Source organism: Salmo salar, chromosome 20, assembly GCF_965601325.2.
Source record: "Salmo salar chromosome 20, fSalSal1, whole genome shotgun sequence".
Taxonomy (NCBI): Eukaryota; Metazoa; Chordata; class Actinopteri; order Salmoniformes; family Salmonidae; genus Salmo; species Salmo salar.
The window spans coordinates 10,343,679-10,368,364 of NC_138310.1; the positions used below are offsets into that span (position 1 = coordinate 10,343,679).

The window sequence follows — 24,686 nt, forward strand, 5'->3', positions numbered from 1 at the left end:
CTTTGGCTATGCCAGATACAGTCCATTATTAGTGGCTAAAACAATGTTGTTGACTGATTTAGTTGTTCTATCTACCCTAGAAAAGCTTGGTGCGGTTATTCATTCCAAAGCTGTCTTCTCTCTTCAGATGTTCTGCTGCCAATAGTTGGCCACAGTAGCTAGTATTCTCTGAACCTCTATTGCAGTTAGGAGATCATTTAAAACTGAGCTGGATCTTATATCAGAGCAATGTGAGTCTCTGATGTTTAAAAAGGACTATGCACATCAACAGCAAATACTGCCCGACTTAGTCATCAAATGTTCTATTTATTGATTTATTTTTATTGAATTTTAAAAACACACATTGCCCCTGCAGTGAAGCCCCTCAACATTTACTTCCAGTCATTTAACAGACAACCCCATCCTGAGCGACCCACATGAGCAATCAGGGTCAAGCGCCCCGCTCAAAGGCACATAAACAGATCCCCACCCAACCAACTTGGGGACCCGAACTAGTGACCTCTCGGCCACCGGTCCAACGTTCCCAACCGCCAGGCCACCCACGGACTCAAACCATCCAACCCCCCGCTTCTGTCATAGCATGCAGACAGTTTATGACACACAACAATATACACTGCTCAAAAAAATAAAGGGAACACTTAAACACATCCTAGATCTGAATGAAAGAAATAATCTTATTAAATGCTTTTTTCTTTACATAGTTGAATGTGCTGACAACAAAATCACACAAAAATAATCAATGGAAATCCAATTTATCAACCCATGGAGGTCTGGATTTGGAGTCACACTCAAAATTAAAGTGGAAAACCACACTACAGGCTGATCCAACTTTGATGTAATGTCCTTAAAACAAGTCAAAATGAGGCTCAGTAGTGTGTGTGGCCTCCACGTGCCTGTATGACCTCCCTACAACGCCTGGGCATGCTCCTGATGAGGTGGCGGATGGTCTCCTGAGGGATCTCCTCCCAGACCTGGACTAAAGCATCCGTGTCACGACTCCCGCCGAAGTCGACCCCTCTCCTTGTTCGGGCGGCGTTCGGCGGTCGACGTCACCGGCTTACTAGTTGCCACCGATCGATGTTTCACTGTTCGTTTGGTTTTGTCTTTATTGTGTACACCTGTTTTGAGTTTCCCTAATTATGTTCATTATTTAAACCTCTGCATTTCCTGTTTGTCTTGTCGGTGATTGTTTGTCCGTTTAGTGTAGTTGGAAGTGTTTTCTCCAGACTATGTATTTTTAAGAGAAGATGGATTTAATAATTTTAGTAAACACGTTTTGGTTTACCTTCATCCCTGTGTCCTGCGCCTGACTCCTCCACTTCTCTAAGAAGATCCGTTACAATCCGCCAACTCCTGGACAGTCTGTGGTGCAACGTGGCGTTGGTGGATGGAGCGAGACATGATGTCCCAGATGTGCTCAATTGGATTTAGGTCTGGGGAACGGGCGGGCCAGTCCATAGCATCAATGCCTTCCTCTTGCAGGAACTGCTGACACACTCCAGCCACATGAGGTCTACCATTGTCTTGCATTAGGAGGAACCCAGGGCCAACCGCACCAGCATATGGTCTCACAAGGGGTCTGAGGATCTCATCTCGGTACCTAATGGCAGTCAGGCTACCTCTGGCGAGCACATGGAGGGCTGTGCGGCCCCCCAAAGAAATGCCACCCCACACCATGACTGACCCACCGCCAAACCGGTCATGCTGGAGGATGTTGCAGGCAGCAGAACGTTCTCCACGGCGTCTCCAGACTCTGTCACGTCTGTCACATGTGCTCAGTGTGAACCTGCTTTCATCTGTAAAGAGCACAGAGCGCCAGTGGCGAATTTGCCAATCTTGGTGTTCTCTGGCAAATGCCAAACGTCCTGCACGGTGTTGGGCTGTAAGCACAACCCCCACCTGTGGACGTCGGGCCCTCATACCACCCTCATGGAGTCTGTTTCTGACCGTTTGAGCAGACACATGCACATTTGTGGCCTGCTGGAGGTCATTTTGCAGGGCTCTGGCAGTGCTCCTCCTTGCACAAAGGCGGAGGTAGCGGTCCTGCTGCTGGGTTGTTGCCCTCCTACAGCCTCCTCCACATCTCCTGATGTACTGGCCTGTCTCCTGGTAGCGCCTCCATGCTTTGGACACTACGCTGACAGCCACAGCAAATCTTCTTGCCACAGCTCGCATTGATGTGCCATCCTGGATAAGCTGCACTACCTGAGCCACTTGTGTGGGTTGTAGACTCCGTCTCAAGCTACCACTAGAGTGAAAGCACCGCCAGCATTCAAAAGTGACCAAAACATCAACCAGGAAGCATAGGAACTGAGAAGTGGTCTGTGGTCTCCACCTGCATAACCACTCCTTTATTGGGGGTGTCTTGCTTATTGCCTATAATTTCCACCTGTTGTCTATTCCATTTGCACAACAGCATGTGAAATTTATTGTCAATCAGTGTTGCTTCCTAAGTGAACAGTTTGATTTCACAGAAGTGTGATTGTCTTGGAGTTACATTGTGTTGTTTAAGTGTTCCCTTTATTTTTTGGAGCAGTGTATCTTAGTTTAACACTTACGTGAGATAAGATATACTAAATTGGTCACAGTAAGTATGCCTAACTGATGTCTACTGACTTTGGTCAGCATGTTGACAAAACTGTCCACTTTTTAGAAGACTAGCCTTGGGCAGTGCTTCCCCTAGCCAATAGGATGTGTCACGAAACTCTACCCCACAGGGTTAGCCTGCAGCACCAGTCATCAAAGTTTGTGATGTGACCTTCACCTTTTGGGCAAACACTGTGAACCTGTGTAGCCTGGAAAGAATGGAGACCACTCTCACCATGTGACAACACAGTAGGAGACACAATGGCAACATTTAAAACAACACCAAGAGCAGATCCAGCTGCTGTAACAACGTAGCTGGGCGAGCAGGGTGCCGGTGATGTCCGAAGATTGTCCTAAGGGAGGTGTGTGTGTGTGTGTGTGTGTGTGTGTGTGTGTTGCAGCCATGTCTGTATTGCACTCATCCTCAAACATCTGAGAAGACAGTATATTATGTACAATATGGTCATGGTCATGCTGTATATTAGTTGCACTATGTTAAGAACTTCACCTGGCCCGCCAGAAGGTCAATTCATTGTAAAAGCAGATATGAGTATAGTGGCAAGTGGGAGATGTCTGTCTCCTCAAAAGGCCTTTGTGCTTGCTTAAGTCTGGAATCTCAACCTACATCTTTGCTCTTGTCAGCTTTGCCTGGTCCTCTGCTTCTACTATCAGAAAAATATTGATGGAAAAGGGTTGTTTCAAAATAACCCAACTTTCTTTGGGGAGAAGAAATATATTTGCTGTCTTATCAAACATTAGTATTAAAGTGATGGCTAAGCATTGCCATAGTACCATTGTGTTGACATATAATCCCAATTCCATTTGCAGGTTGGCAATGAATACTAATGTTTACCAAAGGCTGCCTTTCGGTGGTACTTGGCAGAAACCATCTAAATCTTGTTATGCCAGACCAGAGAATATAATAGAATTCTGTATTTTTCTTCATCCTTTCATTCCTCAATCAAAATACGGTTTGGGTGGAATCAAAGAAAAGCACATCACAGAATAAACTTATGACACCTACTGTATTTTCATGATGAGTTTTCACAAGGATTGATTCTTTTCCGGAGCTGCGTTCCTGACTCAGAGTTCAATAATGTCAAAACAATATGCCTTGTTTTTTTTCTCATCACTCTCTTTATTTTGTTATTTCATCTTCACTACAAATAACTTGTTTTATGAGGCTTATTTCTTTCATTATTGAATTTCTGACTTCTCGTACTCTGATTTTCCCTCATTGTATGACTTAATATCGGCACCTGGAATTTGTTATTAGTCCTAATATATAGCTAATATAAGTTACATGCAATGTAATCATGAGAAATCTAATTTAAATGCCATTTCAATACCGGATATCAGAGTCAGTTTTGTGACCACAGATGCACAATTAAACTTATCTAATGTTTTGATTATAATAGGGCACTTTGTCATATCTGACATTGAATATTTTAAGGTATACTGTGTGTTTGTCATGAAGCTACACTGAGAAAAATCAGTGCATTTGTGTGATATTTTCAAAGTACAACGGTAAATTGGTGTGATGCTTGATGCGAACTACACTATATATACACGTATATGTTTACACCTATTTAAATGAGTGGATTCAGCAATTTCAGCTACACCCGTTGCTTACAGGTGTATAATATCGAGCACACATACATGAAATCTCCATAGAGAAACATTGGCAGTAGAATGGCCTTACAGTGACTTTCAACGTGGCACCGTCATAGATGACACTTTTCTAACAAGTCAGTTTGTCAAATTTCAACCATGCTAGAGCTGCCCCGGTTAACTGTAAGTGCTGTTTTTGTGAAGTCGAAACGTCTAGGAACAACAACGGCTCAGCCGCGAAGTGGTTGGCCACAAAAGCTCACAGAACGGGACCACTGAGTGCTGAAGCTCAGCGCGTACAAATCGTCTGTCCTCGGTTGCAACACTTGCTACCAAGTTCCAAACTGCCTTTGGAAGCAACGTCAGTATGATAACTGTTCGTCGGGAGCTTCATGAAATGGGTTTCCATGGCCGAGCAGCCGTACACAAACTTAAGATCACCATGCGCAAAGCCAAGCGTCAGCTGGAGTGGTGTGAAACTCGCTGCCATTGGACTCGGAAGCAGTGGCAGTCCGACAGACGAATCTGGGTTTGGCCAATGCCAGGAGAACGCTACCTGCCCGAATGCATAGTGCCAACCGTAAAGCTTGGTGGAGGATGAATAATGGTCTAGGGCTGTTTTTCATTGTTCAGGCTCCTTAGTTCAAGTGAAGGGAAATCTTAACGCTACAACATACAATAACATTCTAGACAATTCTGTGATTCAAACTTTGTGGCAACAGTTTGGGGAAGGTCCTTTCCTGTTCCAGCATTACAATGCCTCTGTGCACAAAGTGAGGTCCATACAGAAATATTTGGTCGAGATCAGTGTGGAAGAACTTGACTGGCCTGAACAGAGACCTGACCTCAACCCCTTCGAACACCTTTGGGATAAATTGGAACGCCGACTGCGAGCCAGGCCTAATTGCCCAACATTAGTGCCCGACCTCACTAATGCTCTTGTGGCTGAATGGAAGCAAGTTCCCACAGCAATGTTCCAACATCTAGTGGAAAGCCTTCCCAGAAGAGTGGAGGCTGTTATAGCAACAAACGGGGGACGAACTCCATATTAATGCCCATGATTTTGGAATGAGATGTTCAATGAGCAGGTGTCCACATACACTATATGACAAAGTATCTTCCTGACTAAACATATTTTACACCTGTAAACATAAATGCTAAACAGTTTGTTCGAAAAAGTCTCACTACCTATCTATTGCTCTCTCCTACCACACAATCAAGGACATTCAATTTGTTTTGAAAGGGGTACATATGTAAAACACTCTTGTCAGGGAATCTCTAGCAGCATCATGTACATTGAACCATGTCCTTATCATATAATGCCTGTCCAGAAAACTAGTTCAGTTTACCGCCCCCCTCCGAGCCGGGGCCATTCTATAACACTGAAAAACACTGTAGCAACTAAGCCTTAGCAAATGCTCTAACACTTTATCAATCCTGTAGAAGCAACACTATAACAACACTAACGCAACTCTGTGACAATGATCACCTTGTCGGGATGAAGGCGCATCTTTAATGAGCTGTCTGCCAGCCGTGCATCCGTCAGAGCAGAGCAGCTGTGGTTGGCAGCCCTAGGCCTCGGCCTGCTGCCCCCTGTGCATACATCAGCCCCTCCGACAGCACACGTCACTAATGTCACCGTCGCTATCATGTGACAGCTGAATCCATCTCCCACAAGGCCTACCTACAGCAGCAACAAATTAGAGCCACATTGAAATGAACGTAACTGCAACAAATACTCAGGAGAAGAAAGACTGGAGGAATGGGGAGAGAATAGCAAACACATTCTGATATGTGGATTTGTAAAAAGAAAAATTGCACACACACAGAATTATGTTTTACTCATTTACTGTGAATACCCACTGACTTGATGAACGCACACACACACACACCTATGCATACACACACACCATACCAGTGGGCATTCACTAGCGTGATTAAGTCCCTACTGAACTCTCACCAATCCTCATGGCAGTCCTTTAACTCACTTACACTCATTTTGCTTGAGATAAACCACCCCTGGTCCTATTGAATGACACACGCAAGACATCCCCAAAAATACTTATAGGCAGTAACAGTTGCTTGGTGATATAGCTATTAGCCTGAGGCTACACAGAGACAATCACAGCAGGGTGCTAACAGTGAGAATAAACCGGACTTAATATCCAGAAATGGCCTAACTAACGAACAAGGTTTCTTTGAGCCAATAAGCTCCAGGGTTTGGAAAAACAAGCCACTTTTGAAGATGATGAGAGACAGTGAGCAGTCCTCTCATTCTGTGCAGCCATGGAAATAAGCAAATAACCATCTACAGTAGGCTAATTTCTCTCTCCTCCATACAGCTCTGACTAGCATTTAGTTGGTCTTTGTCTACCTCCAGTCTTCGTCTGATCTCCAGTTTTCATCCAAATCAAAGGCAGGGTTTGCACTCGATGAAAGCTGCCTTGGTCGGGTTGAAGGAATACATTGGCTGACACTCTGGTTGCCCCATGACATTGGCATGAGTAAATGTGTGCTGTCAAATCGCAGACAAGTATCACTGTTCATTTCCAATAATTACTTTTCAACAGATGAAGATTGCCTGATAGATTTAGAATTACAAGCCCTTGTGTTTTGCCACTGATTTATGGATTGGTATATTCACATGCATTATATGTATTTCAAACAATTTGTTCTGGATTTCCTTTCAGCATGCTTCACAATCACAGGAGGTTGGTGGCACATTAATTGGGGAAAACGGGCTTGTGGCAATGGCTGGAGCGGAATTAGTGGTATGGTATCAAATACATGAAATACATGGTTTCCACGTGTTTGATGCTATTACATTTGCGCCGTTCTGGCCATTATTATGAGCCGTTCTCCCCTCAGCAGCCTCATGTGTATCACAATACCAGAATTGTTCAGGACTTGACATGGTATCAGATGGTAAAATCGAACTTTCCATGGATTTCCATGATGTGTTTTATGAAACAGTTCACAGACATTGTAAGAGTTTTCTACTGCCAACCATTATTCAGACAAAATATCTATAGCAACAATTACATTTATTTCCCATTTCAATGGGTTGAAGTGCACAAGAACAATGTTCTACAACACAAAAGTTATTGCTCCATAGAAATTGTTCAGACATTGAAAATGTCATGATGATAAGGTAAAAAAAGAACCTTCACACTTCGGGCCTTTACAAAATACAAACATAAGGACATTATGATGATTTTCTGGAGCATATCTAGATTAAATTGTTTACAGACTGTAAATGCGGAGGCACTTTGTAGTGATATTTCCCTCTGTTGGAAAAGGACTCTGCTATCTGGCATGTGCAGACTTCAATTAATCCCTCAAACAACTTTCTTCACAGCAATGGCTGTGGTGAAGCACAGAAGCCAGGTTGAAAAACAGTTCAAGGCTCCCAACCCTTGCCTGATTAAAAAAGTAATTTTGTCTGCTCCTGAATCAGTGCGTAATCATTCAACAACAAAAAAAATACCGATCAGAAATCAGAACTGAGCTCTGAATACGTCAAAGAGACCAAACATTACTGGTGGAAATGGTATCAACTGTGGTGCCATATTTCCAATATTGATGCTTATCAAATAAGTAGGTACTCATCTCTGAACTCATAACTGTGGTTGCATAACTATGTTCTGATAACTGATATGAAGGGGTTGCTATGAATAAGCAATGCTAAGGGGGATATGCCGGATAATTGTTAATGAGTGAGTTCACTTATTTGACTTGCCACAAAATAAGAGACAGGAAATGAAGGAAATTATTAGTCTTCTTCCAGGAAAGCATTAACTATGCTTCAGTATGACCTTTCTGGGAAAGACTTTGTCATACATTTTTTTGGTGAGTGGTTTATCCATGTGTTGGTTGTGATGTCATGGCAAGATGTATCAAACTAAAGCACAAACATTCCTCATAGCCACACATTGTGAAATTATGTAGTATATGATCATACTGTAAGATATGGATCCAATATGAGACAATAATAGAAGATTGCACTCTACAGGTAAATTATAGCACAAGGACCGATTATGCATAAATGTGTATGGACTTATCGTTTTCAATGACAACTTTAATACTTAAACACCGCAGCTGTACTTGACTGCATATTGTACATTCTCTGGCAACATCTTTTCCCTCTCTTTTACAAAATCTCTGCTAGACGGTGGCACAAGTTGCTCCAATGTCTGAGTTATAAAATATTCAGTTCAGCTCCCACCAGACTACTCAAAACTAGCACATTGCTGTAACTATAAGAGATTGTGCCTGTTCCTACACAGGGAATATGTCTGGTGATGTCTGGGTAAGGTTAAGAATATGTATGCATGTGTGTGTGTCTCTTGCAACATCTTCCTCATTGATTGTCTGCAATCATGTAGGAGCTTTTGTCAAAGTCAGTCTCATCTTGAACAACCCTGAATCCTGACAACAATCTCCACAGCACACATACGAAGACGCTTGGGGATTTAGATACAGAAAGATGGATAGAGAGATGGAGATAGAACGATCCCATTACCTAAAGTCCTCACGAAATAAAAGAACGTTCTTGCCCTGTTTGCCAGCACAAGCTACCAACGTCATCAGTTGTACACAGAAGAGCCAGGCAAGGGTGATTATGAAAGACACAGCACTTACTGTATTGGCAGTTCCTTCCCATGTACTCCCCAGGGCATTCACAAGAGTAGTTGGCAACCAGATCTGTGCAGATGCCCCCATTTTTACACGGTTCTTTCTCACATTCGTTAACATCTGCAAGAGCCAAGAAAACAGAAAAGAGGCACATTAACTTCTTTGAAGCACACATGTTGGCAATTAGCAGGACATCATTCTCATTAGCATGCATTGGTGGGGAGTATGTATTGAATTTGATCCATTTGTTAGTTGATTCTGTCTCCCACAAGATGCTTTCACAGAGACAGACGGGCTGGTTTCCTGAATCTAATAAATCAAATGGTTTCCTGGGATCGACCGTTAATGCTACACACCAATTTAGGTTTGGGACTCAACAAACACATATAGCAGGCTACTAAACCAATCCTCATGTAGAGATTAGCAATGCAATGTGAAGAAAGTAGGTTACAATAAGTGTTAAAGGAATGTAAGGAATGTATTCGTCTTCAACAGTGATCAAAGTCAGTCATCATGTTCTTTTGGGGCAGATCGAAATCAGCAAACTGTGTTTTCCTTTCAAAAATCAACATTTGTCCACAGTCTCGGTTTTCTATGTCTGGAATCTGTTACGGATGTTGTTTAGTGTATGGGACCAAGTCCTGCTAAGAATAACATGTGTCCTGCTGAGAATAGGATGTGTTTTGTGATATACTGTACTATCTCACAAAGGAACCTATTTTATGACATTCTGACAGCCTCATGAACACAAGTATAATGTTGCATCTGATTTTGAAAAGAACCATAACTTGGCATGAATGAAATTTGGCAATATACCCATTATTCCCCCCTCTAGTAAAGCGAGTAATAAGACACTTAATCCCACTCTAAAGCATGCCCCTACTCTTCAGAGAATATACACACTGACTTCATGAATATGGAACATACTCTGCAAGCTTAAGAACTCAAATATGATTAAAATATAAGCCTGTTTGGATGCTTCATCTTTCTGAGATGTTGTCTTCAACATCTAAGTGCAGGATCTAACATATCCATAATCACACGCATTACCTCAAATCAGCTGATGGCATTTGTCCAAGTCCACAGCATACAATCAAAACTCCAAATGAGGGTTTTCTGTCTATTTCTGAATGTTAGCAGCGTGACTGTTGAAAAACGCATGCAATACTGCATTCTGAAAGTTGAGAAACTTCACAACCACATGGGTAAGCCCTATGTCCATTGTGGTATGTAACGTTTTCATGTGCTACCTTGACAATGTTCCAGACATCATATATGCACACTTGCCATATATCCACCATTATTTTTAAGGAGCAAATGTAGACCTACAGAGTACCAAAGTAGCCCACCACTCATATGATGTGTGTAATTACGGCGAGAACATCCCTGCGGGGATCAACTTTCTCAACCTGACGGTGGTAAGAAGTCAAGCAGTGGAATAAATCAGGAAAAGTTATCCATAACTGAGCAGAATCTGCTAGAACATGCATCCCGCTGGGAAACAAAGGAAAGAACATTATATTTTGAGGAGCATATCATCATCTGGATCATACTGTATGTCCAAAGTGAGAAAGACAAGGACTTTCACCACTGCCTCTACAGAGAGTCTTTGGTATTGGCCTTGTTTAGGTAAGTAGGGGGTTGTGGAGTTCTAAGCTGCAGCACAAATTAGGCTGATCAAATCACACCTCAGGGTTCACAACTCTTTGATAACACTTAAGAGGTGACATACTCCCCTCTTTAAACTTTGGGAGTGAGGATGGGACGGAGAGACATGAAACAGACCTGACTGCTCAGACTTCTAAGAGCTGAACTGCCAGAGCTGAGACACACAGTAGAGTATGGGTCGATACACCTCAAATAAGCACAAGAAAGAGGATATTGACACCAACCATCTCAGATTGTTCTAAAATCATTTCTTTAGACTAGCATTGCTGTGAAATTATTTTGTTGCAATATAATTCGATTTCTGAGAAATTAAGCTAATTGATTGAACCCAAATTGGCCATTTGAATTGATAGAATTCATGTAATATTCAATAAATACAGTACCCAGCATCACATTTGGAACAAACTTTTTTCTACCAATGAGTAGGACATGAGGAATCCCAAAATAAATTAGAAAGACACCAATGGACCCCCCAGACCCCATGCCAACCTAAACCAACAACCAGTATACAGTATCAGTTTTCTATGTCTGACAAGTAGTATGGAGAAGTATTGAAGTATTGTTTCTTCATACTATGTAATGTATTCCCAGCGAATTTGCTGATGTTTTTTTTTTACCTTTCAGAGAAATTAGTCATTGAAGATTTTAGGTTTATGTCACATAATACATCCTGGTATAACCAGGTTCTGAACACTAGATTGGGCTGTTCCTGCTATTAGGTAGGACAAGTGTAAAGATGTTTTTCCCCTCAACGTTAAAGGGATAGTTCACCCAAATTACAAAATGACATATTGGTTTCTATACGTAGACCTTATGTAGAAATGATGACAGCAATCCATGGCCACTGTTTCAAATGCTAACTTTTTGGCACAAATCCAATGTAATGGTACCTATATTAACATTTTTGCGGTTCATGTCATTATAAAGTATAAAAATATTGATTAACTCAATGAAGTTACATAATATAATTTGGACATGAAGTGCAAACATGCTAATATAGGTATCATTGACTTGCATTGGATTTGTACCAAAAATGCTAAAAAGTTTGCATTTGAAACCGTAACCAGGTAAACAAAACCAAAGCATGCATTGGTATCCATAGACTGCTTATAGGGTAAGGAAACCAATTTGTAATTTTAAAATTTGGATGAATTATCCCTTCAATATGTAATATCAAACTAATAGCAGGAACAGCACCATCTAGTGGTCAGAACCTGGTAATGTCAATATGTATAATGTGACATGAACCGAACAAGTTTTAAATTACTAATTTCTCTGAACAGGGGAAAACACCTTTGGCAGCGATTACAGCTGTGAGTCTTCTTGTGTAAGTCTCATAAGAGCTTTGCATACCTGTATTGTGCAACACTTACTCATTATTTTTTGGAAAATGATTCAAGCTCTGTCAAGGTGTTTTAAGTCAAAACTGTAACTTGGCTACTCAGGAACATTCACTATCTTCTTGGTAAGCAACTCGTGTAGATTTGGCTTTGTGTTGTAGGTTATTGTCCTGCTGAAAGGTGAATTCCTCTCCCAGTGTCAGTTTTTTTTTTGCCTGTGATTAGCTCAAATCTGTTTCTTTTCGTCCTGGAAAAGACAGTCTTTGCCGATGTCAAGCGTACCCATACTATGATGCAGCCACTACCATGCTTGAAAATAAGGAGGCAGTTACTCAGTGATGTGTTGTGTTAGATTTGCCCCACTTTAGTGCCTTGTTGAAAACAGGGTGCATTGATATAGAATATTTTCAAATTTTCACTCTGTCAATTAGGTTCGTATTGTGGAGTAACTACAACGTTGTTGATCCATCCTCTGTTTCTCTTGTAACAGCCATTAAATTATATAACTGTTTAAAAAGTCACCATGGTGAAATCCCTGAGTAGCGTTTTCCTTCCTCTCCAGCAACTGAGTAAGGAAGAATGTCTGTATCTTTGTAGTGACTGGGTGTATTGATACACCATCCAAAGTGTAACTAATAACTTCACCACGATCAAAGGGATATTTAATGTCTGTTTTTTACCAATCTAATAGGTGCCCTATTTTGCGAGGCATTGAAAACCTCCCTGGTCTTTGTGGTTGAATCTATGTTTTAAATTCTCTGCTAGACTGCGGGACATTACTGATACTTGTATGTGTGGGGTACAGAGATGATGTAGTCGTTCAAAAATAATTTTAAGTAAGGGATAAATGCCTCCGTTCTGGAAATAATAGACGACACAGAGGGACTAGGCGGAGATGAATCTCTTTGCTGGGTTCATTTTTCTGAAAAGTAATGTACAGATAGGTGTTTACCTGTAGAAATACTTTTTTGGTTTGTTTATATTGTCATCATTATAAGAAAATTCATACTTATTCATATTTTGGATGCTAATGACACGACCCAGTCGTTCATTCGATTAGTTCGATATTTATGGATGCGACCCAGTCGTTTGTTCTTTATGTTCCGTTGCCATGCTCGCTGGCAAAGTTACTATCCGTCGCTTGCTAGCTAGCTAGCTAGTTAGCCAGTTAGCTACGGCTAACACAGTCACAACCTCTTGCAGCCAGAATAACAGCAAAGTATTTTTTTTCTATTGCCATTCATTTGGATACATCCATAACAATGAGCAGATAATTCCCGATTTCTCCTGGCATAGCAAGAGAAGTTTGCCTTCTCGTCAAGACACTCGACACTGTTCATTACGAGGAGATCGCATTGCATATCAAACTCTAGGCTAGCAGCTAGCTAAATAGTTTGTTGCTTGCAAACCTGCCAATATGACAACCGAAATCAGTTGCTGAAAACAGCTGGACAAACTAGAAATGTGGGAGGATTTTGACAGCATAACACCACTTACTGCAACAGTAGGGACCAGAGAAATTAATGTACATCACTCACCACGTTAGGTCTTCAGATGCTCCAATAAAAATTTTCTCTGAAAAAAAACAAATCTAGCTAACTTTTTTCCTCGTTGGTCCTGCATTTACACTGAATCCAAATTCGGTTTGTGTAGTTGTAGGTTTAGCTTTCTGCAACTTTGTAGCAAGTACGGTCTGCATGTGTAGGCTCTTATTGCGTCATTAATGCAAGGTGTGCCAATATCTTTTCCAATTGTCCCATTATCTGGTTTTAATGTCCATATTAGAATACCCTTCTAGCCAATCAGAAACGAGCATTCCACAACGCTGTGGTATAAACACTATTATTGCATACAGAGTGAGTTCATGCATATTATTATGTGAGTTGTTAAACAAATTCTTACTCCTGAACTTACTTAGGCTTGCCATAGCAAAAGGGTTGAATATTTAATTCCACTGTGACATTATGGAACATTGTGTGTGGGCCATTGACCAAAAATCTAAATCTGCAATATGCAACTTTTTGGGCGGCCGAACAAATTCACATAGAAATGTAAGTTATAGATATGTCATTCTCATTGAAAGCAAGTCTAAGAAGTGGTAGATCTGTTCTACATGCACTGTTTGTATGCTTCCCGTTCTTACGTTTTATTTTTGCATCTTGTTCTTTAAGTTTTGTACACCAGCTTCAAACAGCTGAAAATACAATATTTTTGGTTATTGAAAAGACATTTCAAAGCAGTATAAACAGTACAACAATTCTCTACACTATAGATTACTTGTTTTGTCACAAACTGAAATTAGGTGAACTATTAGAATTTTAGCAACCAGGAAATTGAGTAGCAATTTCTGCATATCACACCTTTAAATTCAGGCTGTAACACAAGAAAATGTGCCAAGGGGTGTGAATTATTTTGAAGGAACTGTTGCTAATCATTGGTGTCAATTGGAGACGCTGGCAAAGTGATGCAAGTGTGATAAGATTAGTTTGAAAGGAATCCGAAGAAACCCTGTAACGCTGCCAACGTGAAACAGCACATTTCTTGTTTACCTCCATCTCTTCTCTTTGGAGACCTTGGCTGTAACTGTGCTATATGGTGTCACCAGAGGACAATCACAAGTAATTATCCTTGCATGCGAAAGGCAGCGTGATTGAAATGAAAACACCCGGTTAGAGACTCAGTACCCCACTGACTAAAACATTATTAGCGCCCAAATGAACAAACAAGCACTTGTCGAAGGGACGCCATCTTGATAGCGAGAGGCTGTCGCAATCAAGGGAGATGATGTTTTAATTAATTCAACCTAGAGGGGCCGAACGATCTCGTTAAGAACTATTAACCTGACAAACTATGACTAGTGTCTGCATTATTGACAACAACAGCCAATCATCATTAAGCTATTCAAGCTTTTGAAAAAATTGCATTATTTCATATAATTGCGTGAGAAAACAGTATGAATGATCAAAGAGGGTCTACTCATACCAAAGTGAGTCTAATGCATATTGCAAACGTAAATCAGTTGTTCCATTCAGAGCTGAACATACAGCAAAGTATCTAATTGGCTGACTGGGACACTCTGGTATTTAATATGGTTGTCACCTGCCTGTGTCCAGATGTGGGATCTCACAGACATATATTTGTATTTTTCTCTCTCAACTTCCCTTTATGAGGTAATTTAGGCATCTTGAGTATATTGCATTCACCATGCAGATCAACTTAATCTATATTTATCCCATAAATAAATGTTATTAGTAGTATAGCACAGGACGTTTATACATCACTGGCATCAATAGAACCATAACAGGCAGAATACACATGTATGACACCTCAGATACCATAGGGGGTATAACAGTCAATCCAGTGAACAACCTGTGCCTGAGTAAACCGAGCTGCTCTCAGTGTAACCCATCTAAAGGTCTCCTCTCCCTTTGTCTAGTTCACGGCCACCACTTTAAACGACTGAGCCATTCCGATTGCCTGCAGCAGCCTATAACAGCAGCCTATAACACAGCGAGACAAACACAGCCTGAGCCATGATTTGGTCCTTTGTGAGAAGCCAGCAACCCCCGGAAGGTCAGAGGTGGAAAAGTGAGACTTTAAAGCGCTGTGTAGTTGGCAAATCAGGTGAGAGAGATCGGATTACCTGGGGGAATGAAGTTAATCCGCCAAGCGAGAGACGGGCATGCGGTAGTCCACAGGTCAATTCTACAAACATTCCCCTGTTCTATCTCGCTACACCACAGACACATCCACAGGCACAGGGCCAAAAACATAGGAACTGAGACAAGTCCAAGGCAGCCTCTTTGCATTTGATTCTGTCACTAACATATAATACTGTAATGGTCTGCACATTGCCAAATGGTTCAATTTGCTAAGGTCATTTGATTAGAATGATTATGTGCAATCACTATTAAGCAGGGTTGGATGATGTGCTTCAAACATGTTTTCATCTACTGTATTCGTCTATTTTTCCCTATTTTACTCTACAGATATTTTCAAGGGCACAGACGGCATCCCAGACGGCATCCCTAGCCACGTCCTCAGAGCATGTGCAGACCAGCTGGCTGGTGTGTTTATGGCCATATTCAATCGCTCCCTATCCCAGTCTGCTGTCCCCACATGCTTCAAGATAGCCACCATTGTTCCTGTACCAAATAAGGCAAAGATAACTGAACTAAATGACTATCACTCAGTAGCACTCACTTCTGTCATCATTAAGTGCTTTGAGAGACTAGTCAAGGATCATATCACCTCCACCTTACCTGCCACCCTTGACTCACTTCAGTTTGCATACCGCCCCAACAGGTCCACAGACTATGCAATTGCACATTGCCCTCTCCGATCTGGACAAGAGGAATACCTATGTAAGAATGCTGTTCATTGACTACAGCTCAGCATTCAACACCATAGCACCCTCCAAGCTCATCATTTTAAGCTTAAGGCCCTGGGTCTCAACCCCACTCTGTGCAATTGGGTCCTGGACTTTCTGACGGGCCGCCCCCAGGTGGTGAAGGTAGGAAACAACATCTCCACTGAGCTGATCCTCAACACTGGGGCCTCACAAGGGTGCATGCTCAGCCCCCTCCTGTACTCCCTGTTCACCCATGACTGCGTGGCCATGCACACCTACAACTCAATCATCAAGTTTGCAGGCGACACAACAGTAGTGGGCTTGATCACCAACAATGACGAGACAGCCTACAGGGAGGAGGTGAGGGCACTCGGAGTGTGGTGTTAGGAAAACATCCTCTCACTCAACGTCAACAAAACAAAGGAGATTATTGTGGATTTTAGGAAACAGCAGAGGGAGCACAACCCTATCCACATCAACGGGACAGTACTGGAGAAGGTGAAAAGTTCCTCGGTGTACACATCATGGACAAACTGAAATGGTTCACCCACACAGACAATGTGGTGAAGAAGGCGCAACAGCGCGTCTTCAACCTCAGGAGGCTGAAGAAATGTAGCTTGTCACCTAAAACCCTCGCAAACTTTTAAAGATGCACAATTGAGAGCATCCTGTCGGGCTGTATCACCGCCTGGTATGGCAACTGCACCGCCATCAACCGCAAGGCTCTCCAGAGGGTAGTGCGGTCTGCACAATCCATCACCGGGGGCAAACTACCTGCCCCCCAGGACACCTACAGCACCCGATGTCACAGGAAGGCCAAAAAGATCATCAAGGACAACAACCACCCGAGCTATTGCCTGTTCACCCCCTACCATCCAAAATGCGAGGTCAGTACAGGTGCATAAAAAGCTGGGACCGAGAGACTGAAAAACAGCTTCTATCTCAAGGCCATCAGACTGTTAAATATCCATCACTAACACAGAGAGGCTGCTGCCTACATACAGACTCAAATCATTGGCCACTTTAGTAAATGTATCACTAGTCACTTTAAATAATGCCACTTTAATAATGTTTACATATCTTACATTACTCATCTGGTATGTATATACTGTCATTTATACCATCTATTGCATCTTGCCTATGCTGCTCGGCCATCGCTCATCCATATATATATATATATATTCCATCCCTTTACATTTGTGTGTATAAGGTAGTTGTTGTGGAATTGTTAGATTACTTGTTAGATATTACTGTTCTGTTGGAACTAGACGCACAAGCATTTCGCTACACTCGCATTAACATCTGCTAACGATGTGTATGTGACCAATAACATGTGATTTGATTTGATTATGTACAAAGTGAGAAAAACACAACATAACCTTGTGAATATTCCAAACGATCAGTGATTTCAACATCTTCATCATATAATGTACCATTATGCAAGTATTACCATTTTTGTAATTTTACTGAGCTGAGTCAGGGAGAGAGTGAAAATTCAGATGATCCTGAGGCGTTTGTCTGAGTGAGATAAGCGAAGCGTTCTTGCACAGAGGAGACGTCAGAGAATTAACCTGATTTGGTGTTCAGAGCACATCAGGCGGTTTTCACGCTGTCAACATCAGGAAGGAGGGGTGAGGAGGGACAGAGGGAGAGGCTATCAGGTTAAGGATGTGTGTGCGTGTGTGTGTGTGTGTGTGTATTTGGGACTAGAGCGTATAAAGGTTCTCTATGTCCTCCACTGACTAGCTCTTCTCCCTCAAAAACAGTGTCCAGACTGCCCTGTGCATTCCCTGGCATTTGCATAAGCATATCAGTTTCTTGACTTAGCTACAGCTATGGCTAGAGCATGTTATGTAATTTTTCAATTACACAATTTACATAGTATTTCAATTTCAGTATGGTCCATTCTAAATCATAGTGCTAATTAGATGTTTAAGCACTAAAACCTAAATCATATCATTTGCAATAGGGTTTGGATGGACCAGTAATAATGCATGCCAGCTTGCCCCTGCCACCAAGCTCTCTGCACTTCACAAACCCTTACTCATCCCACAATTCCCCTTTCATCCGGCCCCCAACAACACCTTAGTCTATAGTTAGACCTGGGGCCCATTCTGATTGGACGAGCATGATGACTCAATCCCTGCTCCCTCCCCCGTCCTGTTCTTTACAAAACGTGTCTCAGTCGGACGATAATGAGAGCGATGAATAGCACTCTGTGGCAGGAAGGACACTTGCAGCGAGTGCTAAATTGGCTGCAGCGTGTCCAAGGAACAGGAATATGCCTGTGGTGTGGAGTTAAGGGGACAGAGCTGCCCTCTCTTTTGGGCTGCACTGACCCCTACTGAGACTGCATCTGCTACAGCTACACCTCTGCTACACTACAGCCATGCTACACTACAGCCCTGCTACACTACAGCCACAATACAATACAGCAATGCTACACTACAGCCCTGCTCCACTACAGCCATTCTACACTACAGCAATGCTACACTAGAGCCCTGCTCCACTACAGCCATTCTACACTATAGCAATGCTACACTTCAGCACTGCTACACTACAGCCATTCTACACTACAGCCTTCCTAAACTACAGCCTTGATACACTACAGCCATAATACACTACAGCCATAATACAATACAGCAATGCTACACTACAGCCCTGCTCCACTACAGCCTTCCTAAACTACAGCCTTGATACAGTACAGTCATGCTACACTACAGCACTTCTACACTCCTGCTACACTACAGCACTTCTACACCCCTGCTACACTACAGCCCTGCTACACTACAGCCCTGTTACACTACAGCACTGCTACACTACAGCCCTGCTACACTAAAGCACTGCTAAACTACAGCCCTGCTACACTACAGCCCTGCTACACTACAGCCCTGCAATACTACAGCCCTGCTACACTACAGCCCTGCTAAACTACAGCCCTGCTACACTACAGCCCTGCTAAACTACAGCCCTGCTACACTACAGCCCTGCAAAACTACAGCCCTGCTACACGAGAGCACTTCTACACTCCTGCTACACTACAGCCCTGCTACACTACAACACTTCTACACTCCTGCTACACTCCTGCTACACTACAGCACTTCTACACTCCTGCTACACTACAGCCCTGCTACACTACTGCCCTGCTACACTACAGCACTGCTACACTACATCCCTGCTACACTACAGCACTGCTAAACTACAGCACTGCTAAACTACAGCCCTGCTATACCACAACACTGTTACACCACAGCCATGCTACACTACAGCCCTGTTACACTACAGCACTGCTACACTACAGCCCTACTACACTCCTGCAAAACTACAGCCCTGCTACACTACAGCACTGCTAAACTACAGACCTGCTACACTACAGCCCTGCTACACTACAGCCCTGCAATACTACAGCCCTGTTATACTACAACACTGTTACACTACAGCCCTGCTACACTACAGCCCTGCTAAACTACAGCCCTGCTACACTACAGCCCTGCAAAACTACAGCCCTGCTACACTAGAGCACTTCTACACTCCTGCTACACTACAGCCCTGCTACACTACAGCACTTCTACACTCCTGCTACACTACAGCCATGCTACACTACAGCCCTGCTACACTACAGCACTGCTACACTACAGCACTGCTACACTACAGCCCTGCTACACTACAGCACGGCTACACTACATTCCTGCTACACTACAGCACTTCTACATTCCTGCTACCCTACAGCACTTCTACACTCCTGCTACACTACAACACTTCTACATTCCTGCTACACTACAGCACTTCTACACTCCTGCTACACTACAGCACTTCTACAGCCCTGCTACACTACAGCACTGCTAAACTACAGCCCTGCTACACTACAGCCCTGCTAAACTACAGCCCTGCTACACTACACTCCTGCTGCACTACAGCACTTCTACACTCCTGCTACACTACAGCACTTCTACATTCCTGCTACACTACAGCCCTGCTACACTACAGCACTGCTAAACTACAGCCCTGCTAAACTACAGCCCTGCTACACTACAGCCCTGCTAAACTACAGCCCTGCTAAACTACAGCCCTGCTACACTACAGCCCTGCTAAACTACAGCCCTGCTACACTACAACACTGCTACACTACAGCCCTGCTACACTACAGCCCTGCTACACTACAGCACTTCTACACTCCTGCTACACTACAGCCATGCTACACTACAGCCATGCTACGCTACAGCCCTGCTACACTACAGCCATGCTACACTACAGCCCTGCTACACTACAGCCCTGCTACACTCCTGCTACACTACAGCCCTGCTACACTCCTGCTACACTACAGCCCTGCTACACTCCTGCTACACTACAGCCCTGCTACACTACAGAACTGCTAAACTACAGCCTTGTTACACCACAGCCATGCAACACCACAGCCCTGCTGCACTACAGCCATTCTACACTACAGCCCTGCTGCACTACAGCCCTGCTACACTACAGCCCTGCTACAGTACAGCCATGTTACACTACAGCAATGCTACACTACAACACTCCTAAACTGCAGCCCTGCTACACTGCAGCCCTGCTACACTACAGCCATGTTACGCTGCAGCCCTGCTACACTGCAGCCCTGCTACACTACAGCCATGTTACACTACAGCCATGCTACACTGCAGCCCTGCTACACTACAGCCATGTTACACTGCAGCCATGCTACACTGCAGCCCTGCTACACTACAGCTATGTTACACTACAGCACTGCTACACTGCAGCCATGCTATGCACTACAGCCATAGTCAGCACCATCTCGTAGGCTAATACATCCGAGGGACTATATCAAATCCCAGGGAATGGGAATTAGCTTTACAATTGAGAGAGTCACAATGACCCCAAACGAAACCTTTGAACAGATCCCTACCAGAATAGTAATCCACCACTGTGCATCCTTAGCTGTGTGACTTAATTGTAATTTGTATAATATTTGCGTTTCCCATCGAAGGGGTTTCGGAGGTGACACGTGGCTTACACATATTCTACAGACTGTCAGTAAGCCTGATAAAGAGCACAGTCGAGTGACCCTCATTCAAATAAATGGCCACTAATAGCTTGTAGTCCTGTCATATTTGTAAACACCCCAAACTTAATTAGCAGAATGAAAGGTAATCTCCTCACAGGCGCTGCCCCTGCATCACAACTACCACCTACTCGAAGTTATGATCGCATTTTGGTGTTGCTAAAAATCCACCTGTTTGTTTTTAGTACAGTATCTTACTCTCAGACTTGCCAGGCCTAAGGGGAGAAGATTATCCTGGCCTTTAACAGTAGGTTCCCTGCTCATCTGCGTGAACGTGCCTTAGGCATGCTGCAAGGAGGCACGAGGACTGCAGATGTGGCCAGGGCAATAAATTGCAATGTCCGTACTGTGAGACGCCTAAGACAGCGCTACAGGGAGACAGGACAGACAGCTGATTGTCCTCGCAGTGGCAGACCACGTGTAACAACACCTGCACAGGATCGGTACTTCTGAACATCACACCTGTGGGACAGGTACAGGATGGCAACAACAACTGCCCGAGTTACAACAGGAATGCGCAATCACTTTGTCAGTGCTCAGACTATCTGCAATAGGCTGAGAGATGCTGGACTGAGGGCTTGTCGGCCTGTTGTAAGTCAGGTCCTCACCAGACATCACCGGCAACAACGTCACCTATGGGCACAAACCCACCACCGCTGGACCAGACAGGACTGGCAAAATTGCTCTTCACTGATGAGTCGCGGTTTTGTCTCACCAGGGGTGATGGTCGGATTCGCGTTTATCGTTGAAGGAATGAGCGTTACACCGAGGCCTGTACTCTGAAGCGGGATCGATTTGGAGGTGGAGGGTCCGTCATGGTCTGGGGCGGTATGTCACAGCATCATTGGACTGAGCTTGTTGTCATTGCAGGCAATCTCAACGCTGTGCGTTACAGGGAAGACATCCTCCTCCCTCATGTGGTACCCTCCCTGCAGGCTCATCCTGACATGACCCTCCAGCATGACAATGCCATCAGCCATACTGTTAGGTCTGTGCGTGATATCCTGCAAGACAGGATTGTCAGTGTTCTGCCATGGCCAGCAAAGAGCCCGGATCTCAATCCCATTGATCACGTCTGAGACCTGTTGGATCGGAGGGTGAGGACTAGGGCCTGTCATGACGTTGGCCTCTTTGAGTACAGGGAGGACAGTTGACCCCCTCCCCCTTGCACCATCCCCCAACCTACCTCCCCCCACCCAGGCCCTGTGTGAAAGGGTTGTAAAACTCTAAGAGGAGAATCTCTTGCCACATGTCCCATAGAGAGACACAGGAAATTCTTCCAACTCACAGAATTGGGGAACCGAATGACATTTAGGTTCTGGAGAAGGTATGAAAGATTGGTGAAGAATCCAGCTACGAACTGGTCCGCTTGGTACAATTTTGTGATACTCAGAAGAGACAATATAGCCATATTACCATAAAACGGTTTATATAATAGCCTCAGCCTTGAGACTTGCATCCACATGGTTGTATAGAATGTATTAATAAGGATAAAGCTATTTGTAATACATTGAGATGCTATGTACTGATGTTAATGTGATAGAATTGTATTTCTGTACCAAGCTTAACTCAGTCATTGGCACGCCCCCAGGGACACAGACAGGACCAGGCGTCATGTGACATGTTCACTATAAAACTATACCCTGATCTACTTTCTTCAGACCCGGCCTCCACTCCATTGCGAGTTGGCCAATAGGTTTGACCATCCAAGTACTCTACTGAAAGTGAACTATACCACGTGGTTAACTTTTAGACTATTGAAACCGACAGAATAAGAACAAGTCTTTGATATTAATTAATAGTCTGCAGCTAGAAATGATATCATTGAACGCGAAGACCAACGAAACATCCATTCTATGACAACATTAATGAATGTCGCTTTGAAAGATCCATTCTAACCGAGAGAGAGAGAGATAGAGAACTCTCCAACAGAACGACTCTTCAACAAGGATCCCGACGACACACTGAGCGTAAATATATATTGATTGCAATTGTTCCCAAATGAGTGAGCGTTCATGTGCAATTGATTAGCATGTCAATTGTTAATATTAATGAACTCTGTGTACCTCCTCAGCTGAACATTTTATGACCCATTGTTCTACAAGACACCAGCCATGCCTGTTAGCCACTAGGGCACATTACTCTACCAATTCTTTGTGATGATAATTACTGTTTGTATACTTTCTGTGAATTACTTAGTTTAGTAAATAAATGATTTTAAGACAATTGATGTATGGATGATTTTAGTAAAGACTGGGTTCGTGCAGATACAACAATTTACGACGTTTGGAATGAGACTGGACGCGAGGTAAAATACACCATTTAAACCAGAAGATAATCGGCCTATACTATAATATAATATATAATGTTATAATATAGGAAAGTTATATTAGGAAAATTATAACTTTGTAATCTGAATATTTTCCTTGGTGCCCCGATCTCCTAGTTAATTACAATTAAACGATTAATCAGTTTAATCGCGTGATAATAATTATAGGGAGTCAATTGAAAAACATGTCTTCAGTTTAATGGTACCCCAAAAACACGACAGGCCATTCCCCCCAGAAATGTCCAGGAACTTGCAGGTGCCTTGGTGGAAGAGTGGGGTAACATCTCTCAGCAAGAACTGGCAAATCTGGTGCAGTCCATGAGAAGGAGATGCACTGCAGTACTTAATGCAGCTGATGGCCACACCAGATACTGACTGTTACTTTTGATTTTGACCCCCCCCTTTGTTCAGGGACACATTATTCCATTTATGTTAGTCACATGTCTGTGGAACTTGTTCAGTTTATGTCTTAGTTGTTGAATCTAGTTATGTTCATAGAAATATTTACACATGTTAAGTTTGCTGAAAATAAACGCAGTTGACAGCGAGAGGGCGTTTCTTTTTTTTGCTGAGTTTATATAGCAATCATTCTACTTAAGAGGGGTCAGGGTGTTCCCTCTAGTCAAGATATATATATATATATATTTCATCATCAAATAGAAAATCAGCTTGAAGACCCACTATGACCCTTCAAGCTGATGTTCTATTTGATGTTGAAATATATATATATATATATATATATATATATATATATATATATCTCTTCACAGATGCCTGATATAAATCCATGTGGGAAATGAAAAACAGATTTCTAGGTTGAGCTGCCGCGGCTACCCTCGTGTTGGACACAGACAGACATCTCAATCTGTCGAACAGAGGAACATATATCATTAGGTTATCAGTCATGCTACAGCACACTTTGGTGTGGGAAAGATTGCAGCCATTGATTATAGGTATTCCTGATAGGGGGATAGAAATGGAATTATATTTTACCATTAGGTGGTTCCTTATGGTCATGATTTACTGTCTTTAGGTCAGAATGCAGATGGAGGATGATACTTCCCTACAGTTCTGTGTTCAGCTGCCTCTAGTGCTTGTCCTCTCACCACTTCA

General features: G+C 43.0%; 1 protein-coding gene across 3 annotated transcripts in view; it reads right to left on the bottom strand.

Moving 5' to 3' along the window:
- LOC106580141 (EGF-like repeat and discoidin I-like domain-containing protein 3) overlaps positions 1-24,686 on the bottom strand; it is a 314,416-nt gene that overhangs the window by 109,787 nt on the left and 179,943 nt on the right. For all 3 annotated transcript variants that reach the window (XM_014160860.3, XM_014160861.3, XM_014160859.3), the window contains one exon: positions 8,839-8,952. In XM_014160860.3, the coding sequence (XP_014016335.3) occupies positions 8,839-8,952 (114 nt within the window). The remainder of the gene's footprint in view (positions 1-8,838; positions 8,953-24,686) is intronic.